This window comes from Bos indicus x Bos taurus, chromosome 12 (genome assembly GCF_003369695.1).
Source record: "Bos indicus x Bos taurus breed Angus x Brahman F1 hybrid chromosome 12, Bos_hybrid_MaternalHap_v2.0, whole genome shotgun sequence".
Taxonomy (NCBI): domain Eukaryota; kingdom Metazoa; phylum Chordata; class Mammalia; order Artiodactyla; family Bovidae; genus Bos; species Bos indicus x Bos taurus.
Window position 1 is genome coordinate 33,225,173 of NC_040087.1, and position 25,301 is coordinate 33,250,473.

The 25,301-nt window shown below is 44.2% G+C and overlaps 1 protein-coding gene across 4 annotated transcripts in view; it reads right to left on the reverse strand.

Moving 5' to 3' along the window:
- LOC113902374 (phospholipid-transporting ATPase IB) overlaps positions 1-25,301 on the reverse strand; it is a 495,526-nt gene that overhangs the window by 126,336 nt on the left and 343,889 nt on the right. For all 4 annotated transcript variants that reach the window (XM_027557555.1, XM_027557554.1, XM_027557558.1 and 1 more), the window contains 3 exons: positions 13,177-13,238; positions 11,767-11,823; positions 10,272-10,379 (listed from right to left, as the gene is read on the reverse strand). In XM_027557555.1, the coding sequence (XP_027413356.1) occupies positions 10,272-10,379; positions 11,767-11,823; positions 13,177-13,238 (227 nt within the window). The remainder of the gene's footprint in view (positions 1-10,271; positions 10,380-11,766; positions 11,824-13,176; positions 13,239-25,301) is intronic.

Here is a 25,301-nt window from a genome sequence, read left to right on the forward strand (position 1 = left end):
CACATCAAACATCCTCTGTGACTGTGGAGGATAAATATTCCAAACAAACAAAATCAGCATGAAATGTGTACTTCAATTTGCTGATGGATATTTTAAAAATTAACATTAGAATGAATGGCAAACGCCAACATCACCATAAGACCTTTAACCCCAGAGAAGAAGAACTCGCAACCAAAGCCGTCAGGTCTTGAATTAGCACACAGCATCCTTGAAACGAGAGGCCAAAATAAAACAAACTGCTAGGATGGAGAGAACGGCGCGGGAGGCAGGGCTAGGAAAATTTCAGCTTTCTGTCATGTGCTTAGAAAAAGGCCATTGTTTGAAACTGGCCTGACTAGGGTTCATAGGCAGTTGTTGCTCAGTCGCTCAGTCGTGTCCAACTCTTTATGACCCCATGAAACACAGCATGTCGGGCTTCCATGTCCTTCACTATCTCCTGGAGCTTGTTCAAACTCATGTCCATTGAGTCAGTGATGCCATCCAACCATCTCATCCTCCGTCATCCCCTTCTCCTTGATTGCTGTTTAAATATCAAGTATGTGTAGAAATTCTACATTTATATTTGAAAAATTCTCTGAAACTGCAGGGCAAGTCACTTCAGATACAATCTAACAAAACCAAAATTTTAAGACTTTTTAAGAAGTGACTGACACTTATTTGATCCCTGGTTTGCACCAAGCATTGCCCTAGGTGATCACCATAGTGACGGTGTGTGAGGGCTCATACCCTGACACCTAGGGGACTCAGGAAGCCCCAGCTACCTCCCGCAGCCTGACCTAGGTGCTGGTTTCTTTCTTTCTAAGCTCCTATCTGTTCATATGCTTGTAGAGTGAATTATCAGATGAACTAATGCTAATTTATTACACATGTAATTTCACAGGCAGAGCATATTTAGTTGAATGTATATTTTGTCTTCTTTTCCATGGGGATGGTCTTGATCCCTGTCTCCTGTACAATGTCACAAACCTCATTCCATAGTTCATCAGGCACTCTATCTATCAGATCTAGTCCCTTAAATCTACTTCTCACTTCCACTGTATAATCATAAGGGATTTGATTTAGGTCTTACCTGAATGGTCTAGTGGTTTTCCCTACTTTCTTCAATGTAAGTTTGAATTTGGCAATAAGGAGTTCATGGTCTGAGCCACCGTCAGCTCCTGGTCTTGTTTTTGCTGACTGTATAGAGCTTCTCCATCTTTGGCTGCAAAGAATATAATCAATCTGATTTCGGTGTTGACCATCTGGTGATGTCCATGTATAGAGTCTTCTCTTGTGTTGTTGGAAGAGGGTGTTTGTTATGACCAGTGCATTTTCTTGGCAAAACTCTATTAGTCTTTGTCCTGCTTCATTCCATATTTCAAGGCCAAATTTGCCTGTTACTCCAGGTGTTTCTTGACTTCCTACTTTTGCATTCCAGTCACCTATAATGAAATGGACATCTTTTTTGGGTGTTAGTTCTAAAAGGTCTTGTAGGTATAGAACCGTTCAACTTCAGCTTCTTCAGCGTTACTGGTTGGGGCATAGACTTGGATTACTGTGATACTGAACGGTTTGCCTTGGAAATGAACAGAGATCATTCTGTCATTTTTGAGATTGCATCCAAGTACTGCATTTCAGACTCTTTTGTTGACCATGATGGCTACTCCATTTCATCTGAGGGATTCCTGCCCGCAGTAGTAGATATAATGGTCATCTGAGTTAAATTCACCCATTCCAGTCCATTTCAGTTCGCTGATTCCTAGAATGTCGACATTCACTCTTGCCATTTCTTGTTTGACCACTTCCAATTTGCCTTGATTCATGGACCTGACATTCCAAGTTCCTATGCAATATTGCTCTTTACAGCATTGGACCTTGCTTCTATCACCAGTCACATCCACAGCTGGGTATTCTTTTTGCTTTGGCTCCATCCCTTCATTCTTTCTGGAGTTATTTCTCCACTGATCTCCAGTAGCATATTGGGCACCTACTGACCTGGGGAGTTTCTCTTTCAATATCCTATCATTTTGCCTTTTCATACTGTTCATGGGGTTCTCAAGGCAAGAATACTGAAGTGGTTTGCCATTCCCTTCTCCAGTGGACCACATTCTGTCCTGATGTTCAAGCTGGTTTTAGAAAAGGCAGAGGAACCAGAGATCAAATTGCCAACATCCGCTGGATCATGGAAAAAGCAAGAGAGTTCCAGAAAAGCATCTATTTCTGCTTTATTGACTATGCCAAAGCCTTTGACTGTGTGGATCACAATAAACTGTGGAAAATTCTGAAAGAGATGGCAATACCAGACCACCTGATCTGCCTCTTGAGAAATCTGTATGCAGGTCAGGAAGCAACAGTTAGAACTGGACATGGAACAACAGACTGGTTCCAAATAGGAAAAGGAATTCGTCAAGGCTGTATATCATCACCCTGTTTATTTAACTTATATGCAGAGTACATCATGAGAAACGCTGGACTGGAAGAAACACAAGCTGGAATCAAGATTGCCAGGAGAAATATCAATAACCTCAGATATGCAGATGACACCACCCTTATGGCAGAAAGTGAAGAGGAACTCAAAAGCCTCTTGATGAAAGTGAAAGTGGAGAGTGAAAAAGTTGGCTTAAAGCTCAACATTCAGAAAACGAAGATCATGGCATCTGGTCCCATCACTTCATGGGAAATAGATGGGGAAACAGTGGAAACAGTGTCAGATTTTATTTTTCTGGGCTCCAAAATCACTGCAGATGGTGACTGCAGCCATGAAATTAAAAGACGCTTACTCCTTGGAAGGAAAGTTATGACCAACCTAGATAGCATATTGAAAAGCAGAGACATTACTTTGCCAACAAAGGTTTGTCTAGTCAAGGCTATGGGTTTTCCTGTGGTCATGTGTGGATGTGAGAGTTGGACTGTGAAGAAGGCTGAGCACTGAAGAATTGATGCTTTTGAACTGTGGTGTTGGGGAAGACTCTTGAGAGTCCCTTGGACTGCAAGGAGATCCAACCAGTCCATTCTGAAGGAGATCAGCCCTGGGATTTCTTTGGAAAGAATGATGCTAAAGCTGAAACTCCAGTACTTTGGCCACCTCATGCGAAGAGTTGACTCATTGGAAAAGACTCTGATGCTGGGAGGGATTGGGGGCAAGAGGAGAAGGGGACGACAGAGGATGAGATGGCTGGATGGCATCATTGACTCGATGGACGTGAGTCTCAGTGAACTCCGGAAGTTGGTGCTGGACAGCGAGGCCTGGCGTGCTGCTATTCATGGGGTCGCAAAGAGTGGGACACGACTGAGCCAGTGATCTGATCTGATATTTTGTCTGGGACATAGTACTTTCTCAATAGACATCATCTGTTGTTACTCATTGGAAAAGACCCTGATGCTGGAAAAGATTGAGGGCAAGAGGAGAAGGGGTCAACAGAGGATGAGATGGTTGGATGGCATCACCGACTCAATGGACATGAGTTTGAGTAAGCTCCAGGAAACGGTGAAGGACAGGGAAGACTGGGGTGTTGCAGTTCATGGGGCCGCAGAGTCAGACATGACTTATCAACCAAACAACCACCTTATTTTCTTTCATGTCTTTATTAACTCCAAAGATAGATATTGCTTTTTAAAAAAGATTTTTTGATGTGGACCATTTTTAAAGTCTTTGTTGAATTTGTTACAGTATTGTTACTGTTTTATATATTGGTTTCTTGGCCCCATGGCATGTGGGATCTTAGCTCTCTGACCAGGGATAGAACCCACACCCCACTTGGCACTGGAAGGCGAAGTCTTTACCACTGAGCTACCATGGAAGCCGCATATTATCTACGTCTTATACCTGACAAAACTAAGGCTCAGAAATAACACAATTATGGCTCTTATGGACAACTGACTTAACTTGATCGATTTCTTAAGCACGAGGAGAATTTAATTCACATCCCACTTTCACTGTTAGGATTTGCAGTGAATAGGAAAGACGTTTGATTCAGGTCACATTAACCTAGACCTCAGTGGATCCCGCAGACCCTGTAGGAAGCAGCCAAGTTCCAGCGGGTGCTGGTCCCATTCCTTTAGGAAGAATCTGGAATTACTTTGAGGGGCAAATGGATTTTATAAAGCATACTTTCTTCCTTGTTTGGTAATCAGGAAAAGAAAAACAGAAATAATTTGGCGTGACATGTAATGACTTTGAAAGCCAATTTCTGATAGAACTCTTGTCCAATGCCTGACTTTTCTGATTTTTAGAGCCCAGATATTTATAGGCCTATATTTATAGTGAGAACTCAACTAGATGCCCTGGTTAAGTGACTGTTTTTGATTTCCCTTTTATTAGTGAAGAACTTCTTGTTATAGTTTTCTTTATTTGTTTTTCAGTTCTAGTGACTAACTCAGATAGGGATTCTTGGAGGGAGACTTCAAGAGGCAAATGTATATGAATGTAGGAACCCTGGAGGCCAGACACATAAAAACCAGAAAGTCCTTAACCTCTTAATTTTATTCCTATTGCTATTTTTTCTGGAGAAGGCAATGGCACCCCACTCCAGTACTCTTGCCTGGAAAATCCCATGGACGGAAGGGCCTGGTGGGCTGCAGTCCATGGGGTCGCTAGGAGTCGGACACGACTGAGCGACTTCACTTTATTTATTCACTTTCATGCATTGAGAAGGAAATGGCAACCCACTCCAGTGTTCTTGCCTGGAGAATCCCAGGGATGGGGGAGCCTGGTGGGCTGCTATCTCTGGGGTCGCACAGAGTTGGACATGGCTGAAGCGACTTAGCAGCAGCAGCTATTTTTTCAGATCATGTCATCTAGAAACAGCAAGGTCCTCCTTGGACGTCAGTCTTATTATTATACAAAATGCACAAATTGCAAAATGTAAACTGCACTTCAGCAGATAATTTGGCCAAGTTCCACACAGAAGAACACTGTACAAAGAAGATGTCAGATAGTTATTTCAAACCAAGAGGGAAGTTTCTACTGATGGGACTTCCTGCCTTACTGGGATGACCATGTCTCACCCTAGCCAGGCCGTAGGCTCCTGAAATATGTTATTTAAGAAAAATAGGATCAACTCTATTCAATATTGCTATATTAAAAGATTAATTCCAATGAATTTATGATATTCACATTAGGTGTTTCTGGGATATTATCATCTAAAACACTCATAATTGCAACACTCAAGTAATTGTTTACAAAATCTGTAAACAAATCTATAAATACCTAAGTTTGAGTAAAATAGAACATGGGATATTAAAGCCTATGACTGCTTTTTAAAAATCATCTGTTTTCTTTGTTGCCCTTATACTTGCAAACATAAGAGAAAGCTCCGTCCACAGGAGGCTGACAGCTGCTTCTCACTGAGGCCAGGCAGCCAGGGAGGATGCTCCCGGGAGGGCCTGCACTGGGGGCGGCCTTCGAGGCTGCTGCACCTGCTGTCTGGAAAATCGCATGACAGACGTTTGCTGGTTTCAGTCTTTCTATTCCTTCTCTCAAAGCAGCAGTTTGATTCTGGAGCTGGCATGTCTCCCAGTGGTGAACAAGTCCAGGCAACCTTACCCACGGTGCATAAGAGCAGACCAAGTCTCTGATGGGCTTCTTTCAGGAGCAGACATGCGACTTTGCCAGGAACCCCCAATGAACGTTTCCTTGCATCCCCCCCCTTCAGGGTTCTGAACCACCCATGATAGCATGAGGGACAAGCTCCCTGCTGGACTGAGGGGTGGAAAGTTTCCCTAAGGGGCTGGGCTCGTCCAAGAGGGCCAGAATGGGATATGAACTGGGCCCCTCAGCAAAGGCGGGAGGGAAGGTGGGTGCTGGGGACAAACGGCGGTGTCCCAAGCTACAACAGTTAACCTGAGGACAAGGGTTCTCCTGGCCCTCAGGCCAGAGTCAGCTTGACACAGACAGTCTGGAATGTTCTGAGCAGAGATGGCCCTTACTCCAGCTTCTCAGTGTTCCTCTTAAAGCACCTGGAAACAAAAACCCTTTTTTTATATTTATATGGAAAATGCCTGCGCCTGAGATCTTGCTCAGCTGCAAAGTCCAGAGAAAGCCAGAGGGTAGGGAAGATGAGGAATTAATCGCTTTGATCCAAGGCAGCCAGACCCACCCCGCCCCGCCTTCCCGTTCACTCTTAGTCCACTGGGATCTGCCTTGTGTATACAAAGTGTGTATATAAAACTCAAAAGTAAAGCCGTTCCTGGGTTTGGATAAAAAAAAAGGGGGGGGCTGTCCTCTGCCAGAAGCTGGCTGGAGCCTGGCACTGCAGACGGAGTTAGCGGTTTGTCGGCTTTGAAGTGAAGGTTTCTTTCCCTCTTTACTAGCCATGGAAAGGACTTTAAAGGAAAAGCAAGGAGCAGTTGGTGAGCAGTGCTTTTCTGTGGCGGACAAGGTAATGTCTCTGGATATAACCTGCTGCTTAGAGCGCGGGGCTGAGAGCAGACGCCACACCACCTGTGGGAGCTCACAGGCCCACCGCTCAGAGACGCAGCGCGCTGCGGACACCCAGATGCCGTCTTCTCCGGGAACCCCCAGGGCTGGCTTGAATGTCAGGGGTCACGTTTTAGGTGTGGTGAGCAGGGGTGCTCCAGCTTTAAACAGCCTGGAGATTTACCAAAATTCAGAGGCTGGGGCTCCATGCTCAGGGATTCTGATTGTGTGTGCGTGTGTTGCAAGTACATATTTTTTTTTGGTGAAGAAAGAGGTTGTCATTTAACAAGCAGCCCAGATGGTTCCGATGTAGGTGGTCAGTGGACCCTACTAAGAAATTTCACCTCAAGAACCTATAGAATGTTGAAAATAAAACAAAGTAAAAAAGAACCCATAAAATGTTAAAACTCTTTAGCCAAAAGAAATGGGAGTTTAAGTTACAATATTCCGATTTATAAAGGCTTGAGGAAATAACTGACCAGTGAAAGATGAAGACGAGGAGGCATGTCTCTCAGGTAATTCTATTTTGACTCCTGGTAAGAAATGCCATTGCCTTCAGAGACTAGTTTAATTTTACGACTCAAAAGAACTGCGTTCCATTGCCAAAACCTGACTGCCCATGACCTACAAAAAAATGGCTTATAAAAATCACTAGAAACAATCTTATAATAATATAACAACAATAATTTTTAAAATGCAGTCTTTTTTCCAGAATACCATCACCCCAAAGCCTTCACCAACCATCTCAGTCAGCTTGAGCTGCTGTAACAAAACACCCCAAAGTGGGTGGCTTCTCAACAGCAGGAATGTATTTCTCCCTGTTCTGGAGGTTGAGTATCTGAGACAGGGTGCCAGCCTGGCTGGGCTCTGGTGAGGGCTCTCTTCCGGGTGGGAGATGTCTAACTTCTTGCATCTATTTTTTCCCTCTCTTGCTGTGTCTGTCAGGCGTTTTTAAAAATTGAAGGATAGATGACTTACAATATTGTGTTAGTTACAGGTGTATAGCAAAGTGACTCAGATATATATTTTTTTCAGATCCTTGCCTTTTCACACAGCCGAGAACGAGCAAGCTGTCGCTCAGGTTGTCTCTCCGTTCACCTGATCTCTAGTACCTCCCAAGGCCCCACCTCCATGCTGGGCGGGGCGGGGTGGTCAGGGCTTCAACACAAATTTGAGGGGGGCCCAAACATTCAATCCACAGGACCAGCATAGCACCAAAGGGATGGATATGACTTGGCCATATTTTTCAAATTCAAGACCAGAGCTAAGAAATAGTCCTTTCAACACAGACTGTGGATTATCCATCCAGCAGCCCCTGGACATGAAAACTACAGTAATATTGCCTTCCATGTCTAATGAAAACCTCAGCCTCAGCCAGTGATGGACGATTTCAGAACAACATCTTTTGCCTCATGGAAACAGACCAACCAACCGAAAAGCTGAAATGATGTGGTTTATGCTAAAAAAAAGCTGTTATACCCAAGTGAAACGTGATTTAATATTACAAGTTCCTTGCTCTTGCATGGCAGGAATAGCTCACTGGTTTTTTTTTTCAGAAAGTCCCCAACTATGGAAATTTCATCATTACATTGAGCCTTTGAACCACACAAAAGAACATGCAACTCGGGCTACACAGTGAATGGTCCCGCCACATGTCAAAGGTCACCCTCCTGATGAACTGGCGACCAGCCTCTCACGCACATCTGAATTGGGGTTACTGGAGCCAGTGACCACAGAGGGGTCACTGGAACATCTCTCTGGGGAGGGGCTTTCAAAGGAGGGGGCTTTGTCAACCAGTCACCCATCAGCTAATTCCATCCTTCTGCTGTCATTCTCCTCTAATTTAGAAGACTGTTCTCTGCAGTTGGCTGCTGTCCCTTTTATCGTCCTCTGCCCCAAATCCCCCAAATGAAATGTTTATTGGGCTACACTCACCTTTAAACACAAGGAAAGAACACGAAGCAGATATTTTAGGCACCAAGCCTTACCCAGTGGTCATCATTATGGATAGTCTTCTTGCTTAATTAACCCATGCATGTGGAATCTAGAAATATGGTACTGATGAACCTATTTGGAGATGCAGACGTAGAGAAGAGACTTGTGGACACACTGGGGAAGGAGAGGGTGGGACAAATTGAGAGGGTAACGTGGAAACATATCCACTACCATATGTAAAATAGACAGCCAGTGGGAATTTGCTGTATGATGCAGGGAGCTCAACCCAGTGCTCTGTGACAACCTAGAGGGGTGGGATGGGTGTGTGGCGGGGTGGGTTTCAAGAGGGAGGGAACATATGTATACTTATGTGTAATTCATGTAGATGTGTGGCAGAGGCCAGTACAACATTGTAAAGCAATTATCCTCCAATTAAAAAAAAAAATTCAAGAACAGAAAGAACTGATTGAAGTGCACAAAGCATCTTTGCTGGAAAATGCTTGTTTTGCTACACAACAATCTTCTTGATTCATTCACTGCTCTGTAACTTCCTCTACCACTTGGATTCGGGAAGGACCTGAAAAGTGTGTTACATGTTTGTCCTGGTGCCTTACAGGAGGCAAAGCTGTGTTCAGGGACATACAAGTCGCCCCTCTAGGACACGTCCATCCTGCTCAGCACCTCAGAGGAGGTCTCAGGCCCCCGAAGGTGCATCAATGGGTTCACCAAGTAAAAATGGCAAGCAGCCCACCCTGATGACCTCATGGTAAACACTTGCCGGGCATGTATCTAGACCTGGGAGACCTGAGTTCTGGCTCATTTGTGCAGAGTGAGTGAGGTAAAGATAGCAGCCCGATGAGCCATGCATAGGCCTGCCCCTATGTCAGTGTGGGGCAGGAGCCAGAAGAAGCCTGCAACCCACAGCCCTCTCTTCCCATGCTTGGTTCTGACCGGAGACACCAGCGCCATCATGCAAATTCGGGGGGATGACCCAGAGCAAACCTTAGCAGACCCAGCACACGCCCCCTGTGAACAGCTGCCCAGGCCCTGCAGTGTGCTCCGGGCCTGGAAGTGGGGACAAAACAAGGCAGGCCTGGCGGGTAGAGTTGGGGAGCAGACTACAGCTGGGGTGCTGCCCCAGAATCCGGACTGCTGACCTGGACAAGCCCAACCAGGGATGGTCAGCACCTCCAAAGGGGTCCGAATGCAAAAAGAACAGGGAATGCAATGTCTTCCTTCATAGACATTCTGCGTCCCTTCCCACAAATCACATATTCTCTTATAAACCCTGAAACATTTCCCTGTAAAGCAAGTTTTACAGCTTCATTTGTAAACTGAGGGCTCTTGGAACCCAAGGCTTTCAAGTTCCCCCCCAGACCCCATCCCATGGGATCTTAAGATCCAGTGTGTCAGGGCTGAAGGCTCCATGGCAAACACTAGACGGAGATAATATAAAAGATGAAACAAAATACAAACGAGCGTAAAGGTCTTCTATCTCAGCCTCTCGATGAAGAGATGCACAGTGAGAAATTCTGGTTAACTAATGATCTGGTTCATAGAGTGGTTAGATTTCTCTTTCACAGGTGACATTGTCAGCTACTCAAAGTATAATAATGCCACTATCGAAATTGCAACCAATATAACCATGAACGACTCAAATCATCTCCCATTTTCCATGTCTGTGAACTGTACATCTGAGAACAGGATTCACTGTGGAAATGAGGACGCACTGGGTAGATCAGAGGAATTAAGTCAACAGTTTACCTAACTGTGGACATTTCAAATGCTGTTCCTGTGGCCTGGACAACCTCTTCCAGGGGCTCTGATGTGGTTTGTTTCCCACCAGATTCATTTTGACAGAAGCAGGCAACACCAGCCTGTCCTGCAGTTCATCCCCACCCTGAGACCCAGGACGCCAATGACAATTAGTGGCACTGACCTGTCCTTTCATGTCTGGAGCGATGGGAATGGTGGGCCAGATGGTCGAGTAGATGCCAAAGAACACCAGCCAGATGAGCATGCTTCCCCAGACGGCCAGGTGACTGAACTGCAGGAGGAAACAGACACTCAGGCAGGGTTGTCTGCGGGCCCAGGAGCCACCTGATCGACGCCCCCACCCCCTGCTGCAGGAGCCCTCGGTCCATGCCACTTTTCTTTATGGAAAGGTTTCTATGAGTCACTGGTCATTGGAGAGTTTGAGTTCTCATTTTCTTGCCTCAGAGTATTTAATGGTGAATTTAAGTAACTAGTGACCCCAAACCACCCTGAAGAGGAAAGCACTTTTTGCACCACTGCTGATGGTTCCCTAGGCCCACCCCCTGGTGCCAGCAGGCCCCCACCCGTCCCTTACTGGTATGCATTCTGACCTGGATCTGAATAAACAAGGCCTCATTCATCTAGGAAGAGGGTGCTGGACAGACAAAATGACCAAGATGGTTTTATTTATCATTCTGAGATTTCAATTGTTCCTTTCCAAAGAATTTAAAAAGAAATCTGGCGTGGACATATATCTTAACAACACCACTCTGAGCATCTGCTGGATTGTGAATTTCTTCTCCTTTGTCCTCTTAATAGGATAATCCTTGACTTCCTCCATGATCTAATCCATCATGAGCGTCTGTCAGCTTTTTAAAAAATCTGACCACTGCTTAGTGCCTGCTCCAACCCCCAGGCTAGGCCACCACCCCCCTCACCTGGCTTCATTGTCTCTGTCTCAATTCTCTGCTTCCATATTTACCTCCCACCCCTCTCTTAAGTAATCAGAACAGAATTAGAAGCCTTTGTAAACAGCAGAGACAGCCATGAAACATTGGCCATAACCCTCAAGAGTTGGAGATAACTAAAAATGTCCCAAATTGGGGACTGATTAAATAAGTGATGGGATACTGATAAAACTCCATACTCTTTAATCATGAACTATGACTTTGCAGAAGCATATTTTAAAGCATGTAAAATACTGATATATTTTTAAGTGAAAAAAAAAAGGCTACAATACTCTATGTTCTGTAAAGCTTCATCTTATTAAAATAAATGCACAAAGTCTGGAAGATAATACAGCAAATGTTGAAAGTAACTACCTCTTGGTGGCAAAATTATGGAAATTAAAAATTCACCTTTCTGTCCTGTATTTTCTTTGTATGTATATATATATATATATATATATATATATATACATATATATTTAAATAATATACATACATCTTTGGAATGAGCTGTTAATAGCTTAGAGCTGTATTCAGAGCCTAGCAAATGATTAGAGAAATTTGGATGGCAAATGTGCCCTGATAAAGGTCAAACCACAATTTTTAGAGGGAAAAATTTAAACTACCATGGCTTGACATTGCTTACTGTTTTCCTGGGTTTTAAAAAGATACTATGCCACAAAAATATCTATACTGGATAGAGAAATATTAATAATTCTATAGAAAACTTACTTTGGTCCAAGCTGTCGTCTCCAAACCAGCTTTCAGACAAACAGTAACAACAACATACTGTGAAAGAAAGAGGAATTTGGGAAACGTGTTATCCTTGTATTTTCAGGCAGGAGAAACCCCACATCCTCCCCACGGGCAGTTTCTTCCCAGCAGCTGGACTTTGGAAGTGCCACCTTGGGAGCTAGTTTCCTGGGGGTAAGTTTTAGGAAACTTACAGGCAGGTTTCTTTTAAGAAAAGCCCTCACTTTAGTGATTGTCTTCTCATAAGTAATAGTTACTCCCCCTTTTCTTTAGCTTGGAAGATTAGGGAGAAATCACCTTCTCTCAATGTAGGGTTTTTTTTTTCTTTGCTTGTTTTGATTTTTCACAAGTAGGTGTGAAATGTTCGATTGAGGGAAGTCTGTTGATCCCTTGTCCTGAAATCTGAACTTTACATAAGTGAGTGAGTGAAGTCACTCAGTCATGTCCGACTCTTTGCGACCCCGTGGACTGTAGCCTACTAGGCTCCTCCATCCATGGGATCCTCCAGGCAAGAATACTGGAGGGGGTTGCCATTTCCTTCTCCAGGGGATCTTGCCAACCTGGGGATCAAATCCAGGTCTCCCGCATTGTAGGCAGACGCTTTATCCTCTGAGCCACCAGGGAAGTTCCCACCAGGGAACTTTGCATAAACTTCACTGAAATACAAGGTAAGCATTTTACAACCCTTTTGAGCTTGTTACTGTGGTGCGGTTGCTAAGTTGTGTCTGACTCTTTGCGACCCCATGGACTGCAGCATGCCAGGCTTCCCTGTCCTCCACTATCTCCTGGAGTTGTTTCAGATTCATGTCTATTGAATTGGTGAGGCCATCCAACCATCTCATCCTCTGTCATCCCCTTCTCCTCCTGCCCTCAATCTTTCCCAGCATCAGGGTCTTTTCTAATGAGTTGGCTCTTCGCATCAGGTGGCCAAAGTGTTAAGAGTTTCAGCTTCAGCATCAGCCCTTCCAATGAATATTCAGGGTTGATTTCCTTTAGGATTGACTGGTTTGATCTCTTTGCAGTCCAAGGGACTCTCAAGAGTCTTCTCCAGCACCACAGTTTGAAGGCATCAATTCTTTGGTGCTCAGCTTTCTTTATGGTCCAACTCTCACATCTGTACATGACTACTGCAAAAACCATGACTTTGACTATACAGACCTTTGTTGGCAAAGTGATGTCTCTGCTTTTTAATATGCTGTCTAGGTTTATCACAGCTTTCCTTCCAAGGGGCAAGCGTCTTTTAATTTCAAGGCTGTAGTCTTTAAGGAATCTATAATATATACTTCAGAAATTTGAAATAATAATGACAAAGACTTTATATGAAGGGAGAGAGAGGCAGAACCCACACACGTGCCATTTAAGAAAGATTCAATAAATAGGCAAACTTACAGTATAAACGATATTTCCAACAAATAAATAGTCTGTGGCATGACCATTGGCCAACACAGTATCTGAAAAACAAAGAAGTTACAATTAACCTGTAGAGCCCTGAAGTCTGTTTTACTCAGAATGTAAAAAGAGAACTTTAGAGACATTGACATTTGTCTGTGATTCTAATGCCTCCTCTTTCTAACTCTGAATTTCTTCATCTTATATTTTCTCCAAATGAAGCAAACACACAAAGTCAGGTTTCCAAACAACCAACCAACCACTTTTCATACAGATTAAAATTTCTCTTTGTCTATTAGAAGAAGGAATAGAATAAAACCATATTAATCTATCTCTGGGTTTCCCTGGTGGCTCAGTGATAAAGAATCCATCTGCCAATGCAGGAAATGAGGGTTCAATCCTTGGGTCCTGAAGAAGGAAATGGCCACCCACTCCAGTATTCTTGCCTGGAGAATCCCATGGACAGAGTGGCCTACAGTTCATGGGATTGGTCACAAAGGGTTGGACACAACTAAGCGACTAAACAACCAAAAAAATCTATCTCTGTGGGTGCTAGTATTAGACAGTCTCTGCGTGTTCATTTACCATTTGTCTTTAATTTTTGCTAAATTGGCACTATAGGCCAACAGCAGAGATAACTATGTGATACAAAATGAGTGGATGACAACTGCACTCAGAATTCTGGAGGACTTTCACTACTCATGTTTTCCATCGACTTCTATGTGAACTACTGGGACCTGTAAATGCAAACATTCAATGCGAGATGCCTAGACAATATAACTAGGATGTGAAGCCTTAATTTTGCAGCTTTTCCATTTTCTTCTTCTGAAGGAGGACTATGAAATGACAATGTACATAATGATCACTAAGACGGAAGTGAAGGGAAAGTCCCTCAGTCATGTCTGATTCTTTGTGACCCCATGGACTATACAGTCCATGGAATTCTCCAGGCCAGAATACCGGAGTGGGTAGCCTTTCCCTGCTCTGGGGGATCTTCCCAACCCAGGGATCAAACCCAGATCGCCTGCATTGCAGGCAGATTCTTTATCAGCTGAGCCACAAGAGAATTACCTGGTTCAGGTCAGCTAGCTTGCTGTGAAAAGTCTGGTTTTTACCTTGAGGGTTGAAAACCTGTTTTAAATTCAGAAATGGTTTATTTGAGTGACACCGCCAATCTCCTTTTATTCTCTCTTTATACCCAAATTAGACCTGTGGCCTATAGGCCAAGTAAATACGGATTTTTGTGTTCAAATTTCCAACCCAGTAGCTGATGTACACGTACATTTGGGCTCATCAATTTACCCATCTGTTTGTTGAAGGATCTGACTCATGAAAGAATCAAGATCTATTTAGTTTTGTCAAACACCATAATGACGAAGTACATCACAGGTAAAATATGATTGTCATGGGACCCTGGATCCAGCCACAGGGTGTTCCCTTTCTCCTGATTCTAGGTAAGAAAATTGGTGGATAAGGACAGATGAATCCTCAAAGAGACATCACGGGTTGTGTTAGCTTCAGACCTAAACTGAGAGTTTCCGAACTACCTCCTATTCGTTTTAGCTCAAGGTGGATTTCCTATCTTTAGTCTCGCCCTCTGAGTTCACAAATGAAGAAAAGACTTTTGATTGAGATGAGCAGTGATCTAAGGGCCCTGAGTTCTACCTAAATGAAACCCTGACGGAGTCTGGAGAAAACGCTGATCAGATGGTAGACTTAGAAGGGCTGGGAGGCTAAACTGAGAACCAGGTTTAGAATTATGGTTTGACAACTTCTGAACTTCCTTTCAACAGTAATATTACAAAGGCTGGTTGTAATTAAATATACAAAGCATTTGTCTACATATGGAGGACTTAGAATGTGTTTCATACTTCAAGAATATACACTTCAGTTCAGTTCAGTTCAGTCACTCAGTCATGTCTGACTCTTTGCGACCCTATGAATCACAGCACACCAGGCCTCCCTGTCCATCATCAACTCCCGGAGTCCACCCAAATCCATGTCCATCAAGTCAATGATGCCATCCTACCATCTCATCCTCTGTCATCCCCTTCTCCTCCTGCCCTCAATCTTTCCCAGCATCAGGGTCTTTTCCAATGAGTCAGCTCTTCACATCAGGTGGCCAAAGTATTGGAGTTTCAGCCTCAACATCAGTCTTTGCAATGAACACCCAGGAATGATCTCCTTTAGGATGGACTGGTTGGATCTCCTTGCAGGAGTCCAAGGGACTCTCAAGAGTCGTCTCTAACACCACAGTTCAAAAGCATCAATTCTTGGGCACTCAGCTTTCTTTATAGTCCAACTCTCACATCCATACATGACCACTGGTAAAACCATAGTCTTGACTAGACGGACCTTTGTTGGCAAAGTAATGTCTCTGCTTTTTAATATGCTGTCTAGGTTGGTCATAACTTTCCTTCCAAGGAGTAAGCATCTTTTAATTTCATTGCTGCAACTGCTCCAAGGCAAACCATTCAATATCACGGTAATTCAAGTCTATGCCCAGACCAGTAACGCTGAAGAAGCTGAAGCTAAATAGTTCTATGAAGACCTAGAGGAACTTCTAGAACTAACACCCAAAAGAGATGCCCTTTTCATTATAGGGAACTGGAATGCAAAAGTAGGAAGTCAAGAAACACCTGGAGTAACAGGCAAATTTGGCCTTGGAGTACAGAATGAAGCAGGACAAAGGCTAATAGAGTTTTGCCAAGAAAATGCACTGGTCATAGCAAACACCCTCTTCCAACAACACAAGAGAAGACTCTACACATGGACATCACCAGATGGTCAACACCGAAATCAGATTGATTATATTCTTTGCAGCTAAAGATGGAGAAGCTCTATACAGTCAGCAAAAACAAGACCGGGAGCTGACTGTGGCTTGGATCATGAACTCCTTATTGCCAAATTCAGACTGAAATTGAAGAAAGTAGGGAAAACCACTAGACCATTCAGGTATGACCTAAATCAAATCCCTTATGACTATAGTGGAAGTGAGAAATAGATTTAAGGGCCTAGATCTGATAGACAGAGTGCCTGATGAACTATGGATGGAGGTTCGTGACATTGTACAGGAGACAGGATCAAGACCATCCCCAAGAAAAAGAAATACAAAAAAGCAAAATGGCTGTCTGAGGAGGCCTTACACATAGCTGTAAAAAGACGGGAAGCGAAAAGCAAAGGAGAAAAGGAAAGATATATCCATTTGAATGCAGAGTTCCAAAGAATAGCAAGGAGAGACAAGAAAGTCTTCCTCAGTGATCAATGCAAAGAAATAGAAGAAAACAATAGGATGGGAAAGACTAGAGATCTCTTCAAGAAAATTAGAGATACCAAGGGAACATACACTTAATGAACAGAAAACCGTTTGTTAATTCTACACTGGAAATAGAAATTACGTTACTAAGCATAAGACGGGCTCTGTTCTAAGCACTTTACCTCCATGAGGATGCTTACTAGTATATGTAATACTAGTAGACGACTATTATTAGCATTACTAATATGCAACACTAAAATGCTAATACTTCTCTGATGCTCCAGCAATGCTACGAAATGGCATTATGACCTGCATGTTTCAGACGAGGAGACTAGGGCAGCAAAGAGAAGCTAAATGACAAGGGAGGCCATACTCTGAGTGAGAAATGGTGAACTCTGGAAACAAGACATCGCTTTCACTAACAGACAAATGGACCCCAAAGTGGTGCAGAATCTCTGTCACATGAATCTCACTTTTATCTTCACCTTATTTCTCTCCTAGAAAGTTTCTTCCCATTAGGTGTTGGAAAGACTTCTTCTTAATCTAGTTATTTTCCCCCTTGAAGTTGTCTTCTTTTATTCTTTGGGGTCCATGTCTCTCACGCAGTTGGGGGGTGCTGTCCCTGGGACGGTAGTGTGTTCAGCAGCATGCCAGGTCTCTATCCACAAGATGAGCACAGCACCGACCCCCTGGTTGTGAGCCAGTAGTATCCTCCACCAAGATGTGACAACAAAAAATGCCTCTGGACACTGCCAATGTCCCTTGGGGAAAATTCCCCATATTGAGAATCACAGTATTAGAGGAAAGAAAACAGAGGAGCTGGAATAAATACAGAGAATACACCCTGAAATAAGAGTGGCAAATGAAGGGAACACCCCTCGTCTGTAGTCAGGCCGAGGAGCAGAGTGTGTTGGGACCTCACAGTTCACACCATCAGCAGAGAAGCAAGGTGAGGCCTTGGTACAAAGAGATGGAACTGCCATTGCTTGATGGCCTTTAAAGGGGCAAACCCTGTGATCACTTCCAGGATCGAGAGCTCACTGATGCAGAGAGCATCTCCATGGAGACCCTTAAGACCATGGACCACCATGCTGGGAATTTGGCACAAACAGAAGAAACAGGTAGTGAAACCCAGGGACCTCTTCTAACTGTAGCTTCTAGAATTTTAAAAGGCATGTATTTCTACCTTGCCATGACAGTCCAATGCTACTGGCATTACATAACTTGCCTGCAACTGAGTTCGTCTGAATACTTAAGATTAGTGATGCCAAGATAACCCTATTATTCCAACTCATCATTTTTCAAGGATAACTCAACACTGCATTTTAAGTTTCTGCTTAGGAAAGAGCATCTCCCAGCCCAATCGAAACTAATACCATCTGGGAATAATTCATTCCTTGAAGGAGAAATTCCCAAACTGTGATTCTGTACATACCAACAGCCTTGGAAAAGACAGCATCCACTAAACAACTCACAAGTCACTGCTTGGCCCACCCTGTTGGGGAAATTCCCACAGGATAGCGTGTTCTCTTAAAGGTTATATTTTGACTGCTTTAGAGGGAAATACCTGTGGGCATCAGTTCTTATTAAAAATTTGCCAGTAGCATCCTCCTGATGAAAGAAAAGGCACTAAGTCTTAAACAATCATTCGTGGATGAACACATTCATAAGCTACAGCTTGCTTATAATTCAAGGCTGGAAAAGTCCATTTGGACTGTCCACTTTATTATTTCTGCAGCATGTTACTCACAAATTATTTCTTCCTGTTTTGCTTAATCTTAACAGTACTGTTATAATTCACCACTGTACTCAGAAAAACAACTTTCCTGTAGCTTAGCTGTTTTCATTTTAGCAGGGTATTTAAAACTCAAGTGACTTTTTTTAATAGGAGATAAAGAACCCCCAAACCAAGGTAAGTCATTGGGTTCCCAAGCCAGCCTTTTAGAACATATTTATCCACCATCTATGTAAGTGATGATGATTATGCAGATGAAGCAGCACGGGGGGCACAGATGGATATAGGGAGGAAGGGGGCAGCAAGAGGGGAAAGGACAGTTCAGGCACAAAAGGAAATCCGTCTGCCTAGAGACATGGGGGTGGATGCTTGCACTGCATCAGACAGTGACGTCAGCGGGAGCCAGGCCATTCCAGGTTCTGAGAAGGTCCCAGTAAAGAAACTCATCCAATGCGCAGGTGGAGAGAGGTGATCTCAACACACCTTTATTCACCAGTAGGACGTTGAGCATCTCCCAGCAGAAATCATCACTAGCACACAAAGGTCCAGCAGGTCCAGGCCGGCGTTGGGGAGGGAGGGGGAGGGGGAAAGGGAGCGAGGGGGGCGGGAGCGAGGGAAGAGGAGGGAAGCGGGCTGCCTGTTGCATCAGCACTCTCCTCAGCATCTCACTGGACCATGTGAGACCAGCCAAGAGACCAAGATTGAGGATCAGCACCCCCGAGAGGAGAGCTGAAATGAGGGGGGGTAGTGTGTGCTCCCTGTCCCTGAGGTCCAGGTAAAGAGCTCCACAAGGTAAAAGAAGCCATAAGAGTGGGAAAGATGCTAGTCTCACTTGTTGGTCACATATAGAATCACCTGGTGGGGCTTCACGTGGGGTAAAATCCGATACAATGATGGGATGACCCTGTGCATCAGAGGTGGTATTACGGGTGCCTGAAGCCCTGTCCTGAGAGCCACTCATTCTCCTCCGGGCAGAAATGATGCCGTGGCTTCAGGATCCACAGACCCTCAGCAGCCGCCCAGCCTGTTGGTCCAGACTTACATCATCTGCAAAGTCGGGTTGGAGTCAGGGACTGGCATGATGTAGGAATAGCCAAATGAGGTTGACAAACCCAGACACTAAACCGACTGGTGTGAACAATGACAACAAACCCACATGGACCCTCCAGTGACTAGTGACAGCCCCAAACGCTGCAGGCAAAACGCTCTCCGAGAATATGTGTGGGGAAAGTCCATCTCGTTTTCTAAACAGGCAGAATGATTGGGGAACTTACCTCAGAGGTTTTCAAGGGGCTAGGCTGATGACATCTTATAAAGATGCCATTTCAATGAAATGCTCGTTAAACACATTACATTATGACCCGGCTAAACCACAAAAACGTATTCAGAGAGGGCTTTGACGAAAAGCAAAATCTGAAGCCTAAGTTACAGCATAGTCCTGTGCAGCCAGAGAAGACAGGGCTCAATAATCAAGAAAACAGATGGGGTGAATGCATACATGTGTTTTTGGTGTAGTAAGAACCTGTGGAGGCCTAGATTCAAAATCACAGCATTGCACACACATCTGACTCCAGAGGAAGAATTAGGGAGATGGCACTGTTCCCTCAACAGACACCAGGGCATCTGTCAAGAATTTTGGCTGGAGAGCAGATGCCAAGTCCCTCCTGTTCTCCATCTTCTGACCTTTTCCTTCAGCAGCACCAATTCAGTGTGTGTGTTAGTCGATCAGGTGTGTCCGACTCTTTGCAGCCCACCAGGCTCCTCTGTCCATGGAATTTCCCAGGCAAGAATACTGGAAAGGGTTGCCATTCCCTTATCCAGGAGATCTTCCCAACCCAGGGATCGAACCTGCGTCTCCTGCATTGCACGTGGATCCTTTAGCATCTGAGCCTCGAACCTTCAGTAGCACCAATTCAGAGCAGCCCTTGTTCCAGCATATTAACAGGCTCTCCTCTCCCGATCTTACTCTTGGGGCCTCTTAAGGTGGCAAAGGCTCAGAGGTACAATGCCAACCAGCTACTACTGGATAACAGGCTCTCCTCTCCCGATCTCACTCTTGGGGCCTCTTAAGGTGGCAAAGGCTCAGAGGTACAATGCCAACCAGCTACTACTGGATGAATATCAAGAGTGAAAATGTCTTCCAAGTGTCAAAGAACTCACTTACAAATGCACTTAGAACTCATCCTGCTCAAATGTCTGCACTGTATGACAACTGAAATGATTCTTCTTGCTTCTGATGCTGGGTATTCATAAAGATAAGATTCATTTTTCCTTTCTCTGTAAAAAGTGCCATACACTACTGCAAGGCATTTCTAAAAGGTACAGTTTATACAAGTGTTAGTGATTATAATTACATTGAGAACCAGCACTGGGTTAAGTTCCTGGTTATATAAGCCTTTTTCTGGATTTTCTCCTCTATACTGACATTTCTGCTGGATAAAGTTAAGGATATGAAACTCAGAGTTCAACCTTTCTCTTTTTTCATTCTTATTTACTAAAAATAGACTTTAAAAGGGAAGTGAAAATGATGGAAAGTAAACTCAACTGCCTGTCGATGTCAAACAGCCATCTTGTAGGCACAGGCTCATTTCTGACTCCCAGGAGCAGAGTCTAGGGACAGTCTGAGGCCCTTCCTACCTAGGAGGGCCCTGTGACTAGTTCTCGCCAATCAGAAGTGAAGGATCCTGTCCTGCCAGAGAAGGTTAAGAGCCATCAGTCCTCCTGGCCCTCTCTTGTCCCTGTGTGAGGCTAAGGGTGAACTTGGGCGCCATGAACAGATGAAGCACCACTATGGAGATGAATCCAGGGCTTGTTTTAACCAGATGTTAGAAGAGAAATAGACATGGATGTGATGGTCATGAAGGACAAAGTTTATACTTAAGGATCCCTAAAAACAGGACACACAGGATGTCAGGCTGGGCCACATGGGGAAACAGCAGGGTCAGGCAGGAGGGGAGAGGACAAAACATGACCCAGAGCTTTTATTTGGGTTTTCACAGGATAAAATGGACCAGGCAGGGTAGATACACTGTGTAAGCTCAGGGTTGGATAAGTGTGAACAATTTCAACAGCCTCTGGGTTCAGGGTTGACCCCTAGCTATGTTATACCTGCTCCAGGGTGATTTAGGGTACAGAACATTAGTCTGGTGTGAGAGAGTAAGATACAGAGATGTCTGGGGGCCCCAGAACTGTTGGCTGGATATCAAAGGCAAGCCTGCAGGGGAGCTATCTGCTCTAGGAATCAGCCAACCCTGGGAACACAGTCTCTCCAAGACCAGTTCAGTTTAGTCACTCAGTTGTGTCCAACTCTTTGCGACCCCATGGACTGCAGCACACCAGGCTTCCCTGTCCACCACCAACTCCTGAAGCTTGCTCAAACTCATGTCCACTGAGTCGGTAATGCCATCCAACCATCTCATCCTCTGTTGTCCCCTTCTCCTGCCTTCAATCTTTCCCAGCATCAGGGTCTTTTCCAAGGAGTCAGTTCTTTGCATCAGGTGGCCAAAGTATTAGAGTTTCAGCTTCAGCATCAGTCCTTCCAATGAATATTCAGGACTGATGTCCTTTCAGACTGACTGGTTTGATCTCCTTGCAGTCCAAGGGACTCTCAAGAGTCTTCTCCAACACCACAGTTCAAAAGCACCAATTCTTTGGCACTCAGCTTTCTTTATAGTCCAACTCTCACATCCATACATGACTACTGGAAAAACCATAGCTTTGACTAGATGGACCTTTGTTAGCAAAATAATGTCTCTGCTTTTTAATATGCTATCTAGGTTGGTCATAGCTTTTCTTCCAAGGATCAAGTGTCTTAATTTCATGGCTGCAGTCACCATCTGCAGTGATTTTGGAGCCCAAGAAAATAAAGTCTGTCACTGTTCCCATTGTTTCCCCATCTATTTGCCATGAAGTGATGGGACTGGATGCCATGATCTTCATTTTTTGAAAGCTGAGTTTTAAGCCAGCTTTTTCACTCTCCTCTTTCACTTTCATCAAGAGACTCTTTAGTTCTTCTTTGCTTTCTGCCATAATGGTGGTGTCATCTGCATATCTGAGGTTATTAATATTTCTCCCAGCAATCTTGGTTCCAGCTTGTGCTTCACCCAGCCTCGTGTTTCTCATGGTGTCTGCATATAAGTTAAATAAGCAGGGTGACAATATACAGCCTTGGCATACTCCTTTCCTGATTTGGAACCAGTCTTTTGTTCCATGTCCAGTTCTCACTGTTGTTTCTTGACCTGCATACAGATTTCTCAGGAGGCAGGTCAGGTGGTCTGGTATTCCCATTTCTTTCCAAATTTTCCACAGTTTGTTATGATCTACACAGTCAAAGGCTTTGGTGTAGTCAATAAAGCAGATGCTTTTCTGGTATTCTCTTGCTTTTTCAATGATCCAATGGATGTTGGCAATTTGATCTCTCGTTCCTCTGCCTTTTCTAAATCCAGCTTGAACATCTGAGGGTTCATGGTTTACATACTGTTGAAGCCTGGCTTGGAAAATTTTGAGCATTACTTTGCTAGCGTGTGAGATGAGTGCAATTGTGCAATAGTTTGAACACTCTTTGTCACTGCCTTTCTTTGGGACTGGAATGAAAACTGACCTTTTCCAGGATCAAGGTCTAATACCAGGGCATCACAAATGTGGAAAATGAAAACAGCATCAATATACCATGTACAATATACTATTCCATTTGATGATGACACGAGGCAGAATAAGCCTTTACTGGGCTAAGCCCTTGATATTTGGGGGTTGTTTGTTGCAGCAGCTGTCCCTACCCTAATACACCTTGATTCAACTTCTTGACAGAGTTCTAAAGGTGAAATCTAAGAACTCCAGCTCATACTTTTTACAGCATTACATCAAACCCAACTGTGTAAAATACATGTGACACAGTCAGGTTACAGAAGTTGTCAACAGTGCAAAATAGAAACGGCTAATGAATCATACTTTGGGACATGGAAGAAGTCCAAGTTGTACAGTTTATTATTATCTTCTTGAGAAAATATTGGCTTCCCAGGTGGCTCAGTGGTAAGAATCTGCCTGCCCTACAGGAGGTGCAGGTTTGATTCCTGGGTTGGGAAGGCCCACTGGAGGAAGGCACGGCAACCCACTCCAGTATTCTTGCCTGGAGAATCCCCATAGACAGAGGAGCTTGGCAGGCTACAGTCCCTGGGGTCACACAGAGTCGGACACGACTAAAGCAACTTGGCACACACGCATGCACAGTCAGACAGACCAGGGAAGTTTTCATAAATGCAATATTGGATCCTTCCAGTTCTGCCCCTCTAGGAGCCCTCTAATCCGTCCACTTCTCTGATGCTGTCACTACACAACCTAAGCAATAGCCAACTAGCTGGATGCCAAAAATCGTTCTTGCAGTGTAGTCACCTTGAAATTCATCAGCTACTTGGGTCTATGCTTATAACCCATCAGTGGCTCCCGCTGAACTTATACTTCAAAAGGCTCACTAGTCCCCAGGACTGGGAAAGGTCTGATCTCTTGGTCTCCATCCTTTACCATCCTTAGGCAATCGATCTCACAGCCTCGCTCCTCAGTCTTCCACCCACACATGTCTTCTCTGACTCTGAATCACAGCCTCTTACCCATGCTATTCCCATAGCCTGAAACCCTTCCCTCCCTACTCTCTTCCCAGCTCTCTCCTCCCTCGCATCCTTTGACTATGTAACACATCCTCAAACCCGGGGCCAGATCAGTGGTCCTTGGAACGCACACCATTTGACCTCGATCGTCCTTTCATTACACTTTCTGTTCAGTCCTGCTTTGTCCCGTGTGAGCTCCACGAGGGCAGGGAATCTGCCTACTGGACTTGTACTACATCTGCCAAAAGGGACCTGGCACAAAGGACGCAGTCACTTGTCTTTTTTTTTTTTAAATGAATGAGTAATTGATCTTAAGAAGATGCAATCTCAGAGAACAAGGGCAATGTAACCCCACTTTAGCTTAATGTGAAACTTACGTGACATAAAAAAAAACAAGTTTATAGTAACAGGTATAGGGTCATAAATAATTCAAGCTAAAATGACCCAGTACTGCCACAGGCAGAGAGAAGTACCCTACATCTCATTTTATACAGGTATACTATCATTTCAGTTTATAAAACGTGTCTAATCTCACAGCAGCACATTTATTAGAAAATATAATGTAGCCTTCTCCAAAAATGTTCAGAGATCCTACTGCTTAATTAGTGCCAATATAATAAATATCTACATTGCATTTCTTCTGTAATGCAAAAAGAGATGGGGATAGTTTCCAGAGTGTAGACAGGGAGGAATCAAGAATAAATCTTTTGGGGGGCCATTTTTCTCTGATGCTAAGTATATTCCTATCCCTTCCCTCTTAAATTCCATCAAGAAAAACAAAATCTGAAAATTTCCTTTTTAAAAAATCAAAATGGATTTGCCAATAACCACATTCCACTTCAAGGAGGGTTGCTCAAATATGCATACTGGATACACCACTGGAAAGTCCAAGAGTGGCCCAACATCAAAGTCTTGGTGAATTTCAGTCCCTGCAAAGGTGACATCTTGGGTTTTAACCTAGAATCATGTTTAAGTTTGAAGGCTGGGAGCTGCAGACTGGCCATCGCCGTGAGCATAAGGTTGTGATGGTTGGAAGAAATCTGATTTACTACAGAATTGCTGGAGTGGAAAAATGTAGTTTGAAACTTGAAATGAATCATCACAAACTCCATCAGCCGAGCACTGCTTTGAAAATTCTATCCAAAACCACACAGAAATAAGCAAAGCAAAATTCTTGGATGTTTCTTAAGGAATGATTGACGGGCTAGCACCTCTCAGAAACGTTTCTTGCCAACAATGATGCCGGAGTGACCAGCTCTGTCTATACCTAAGCCTTTCTCGAGGGAGCCTGGAGAACATTTCCTGGTAGAATCCACCACACTGACGATGCAGCCCACAGAGCATGAAACACTGCAACCAAGCTGCTCTGTGGATCTCAGCCCCCAGTCGAGTAAAGGTCCTCAGGCCTGAGTGTAGCCCACGGCTGACAGCTTCCGGCAGGACTTGGGGCTGGAGCGGGGGTGGGGGGCCCAAGGCACTGTTCTATGAGATCAGGCTCTCCGTGGTTTGAAGATGCTCTCGTTTGTCTCAAATT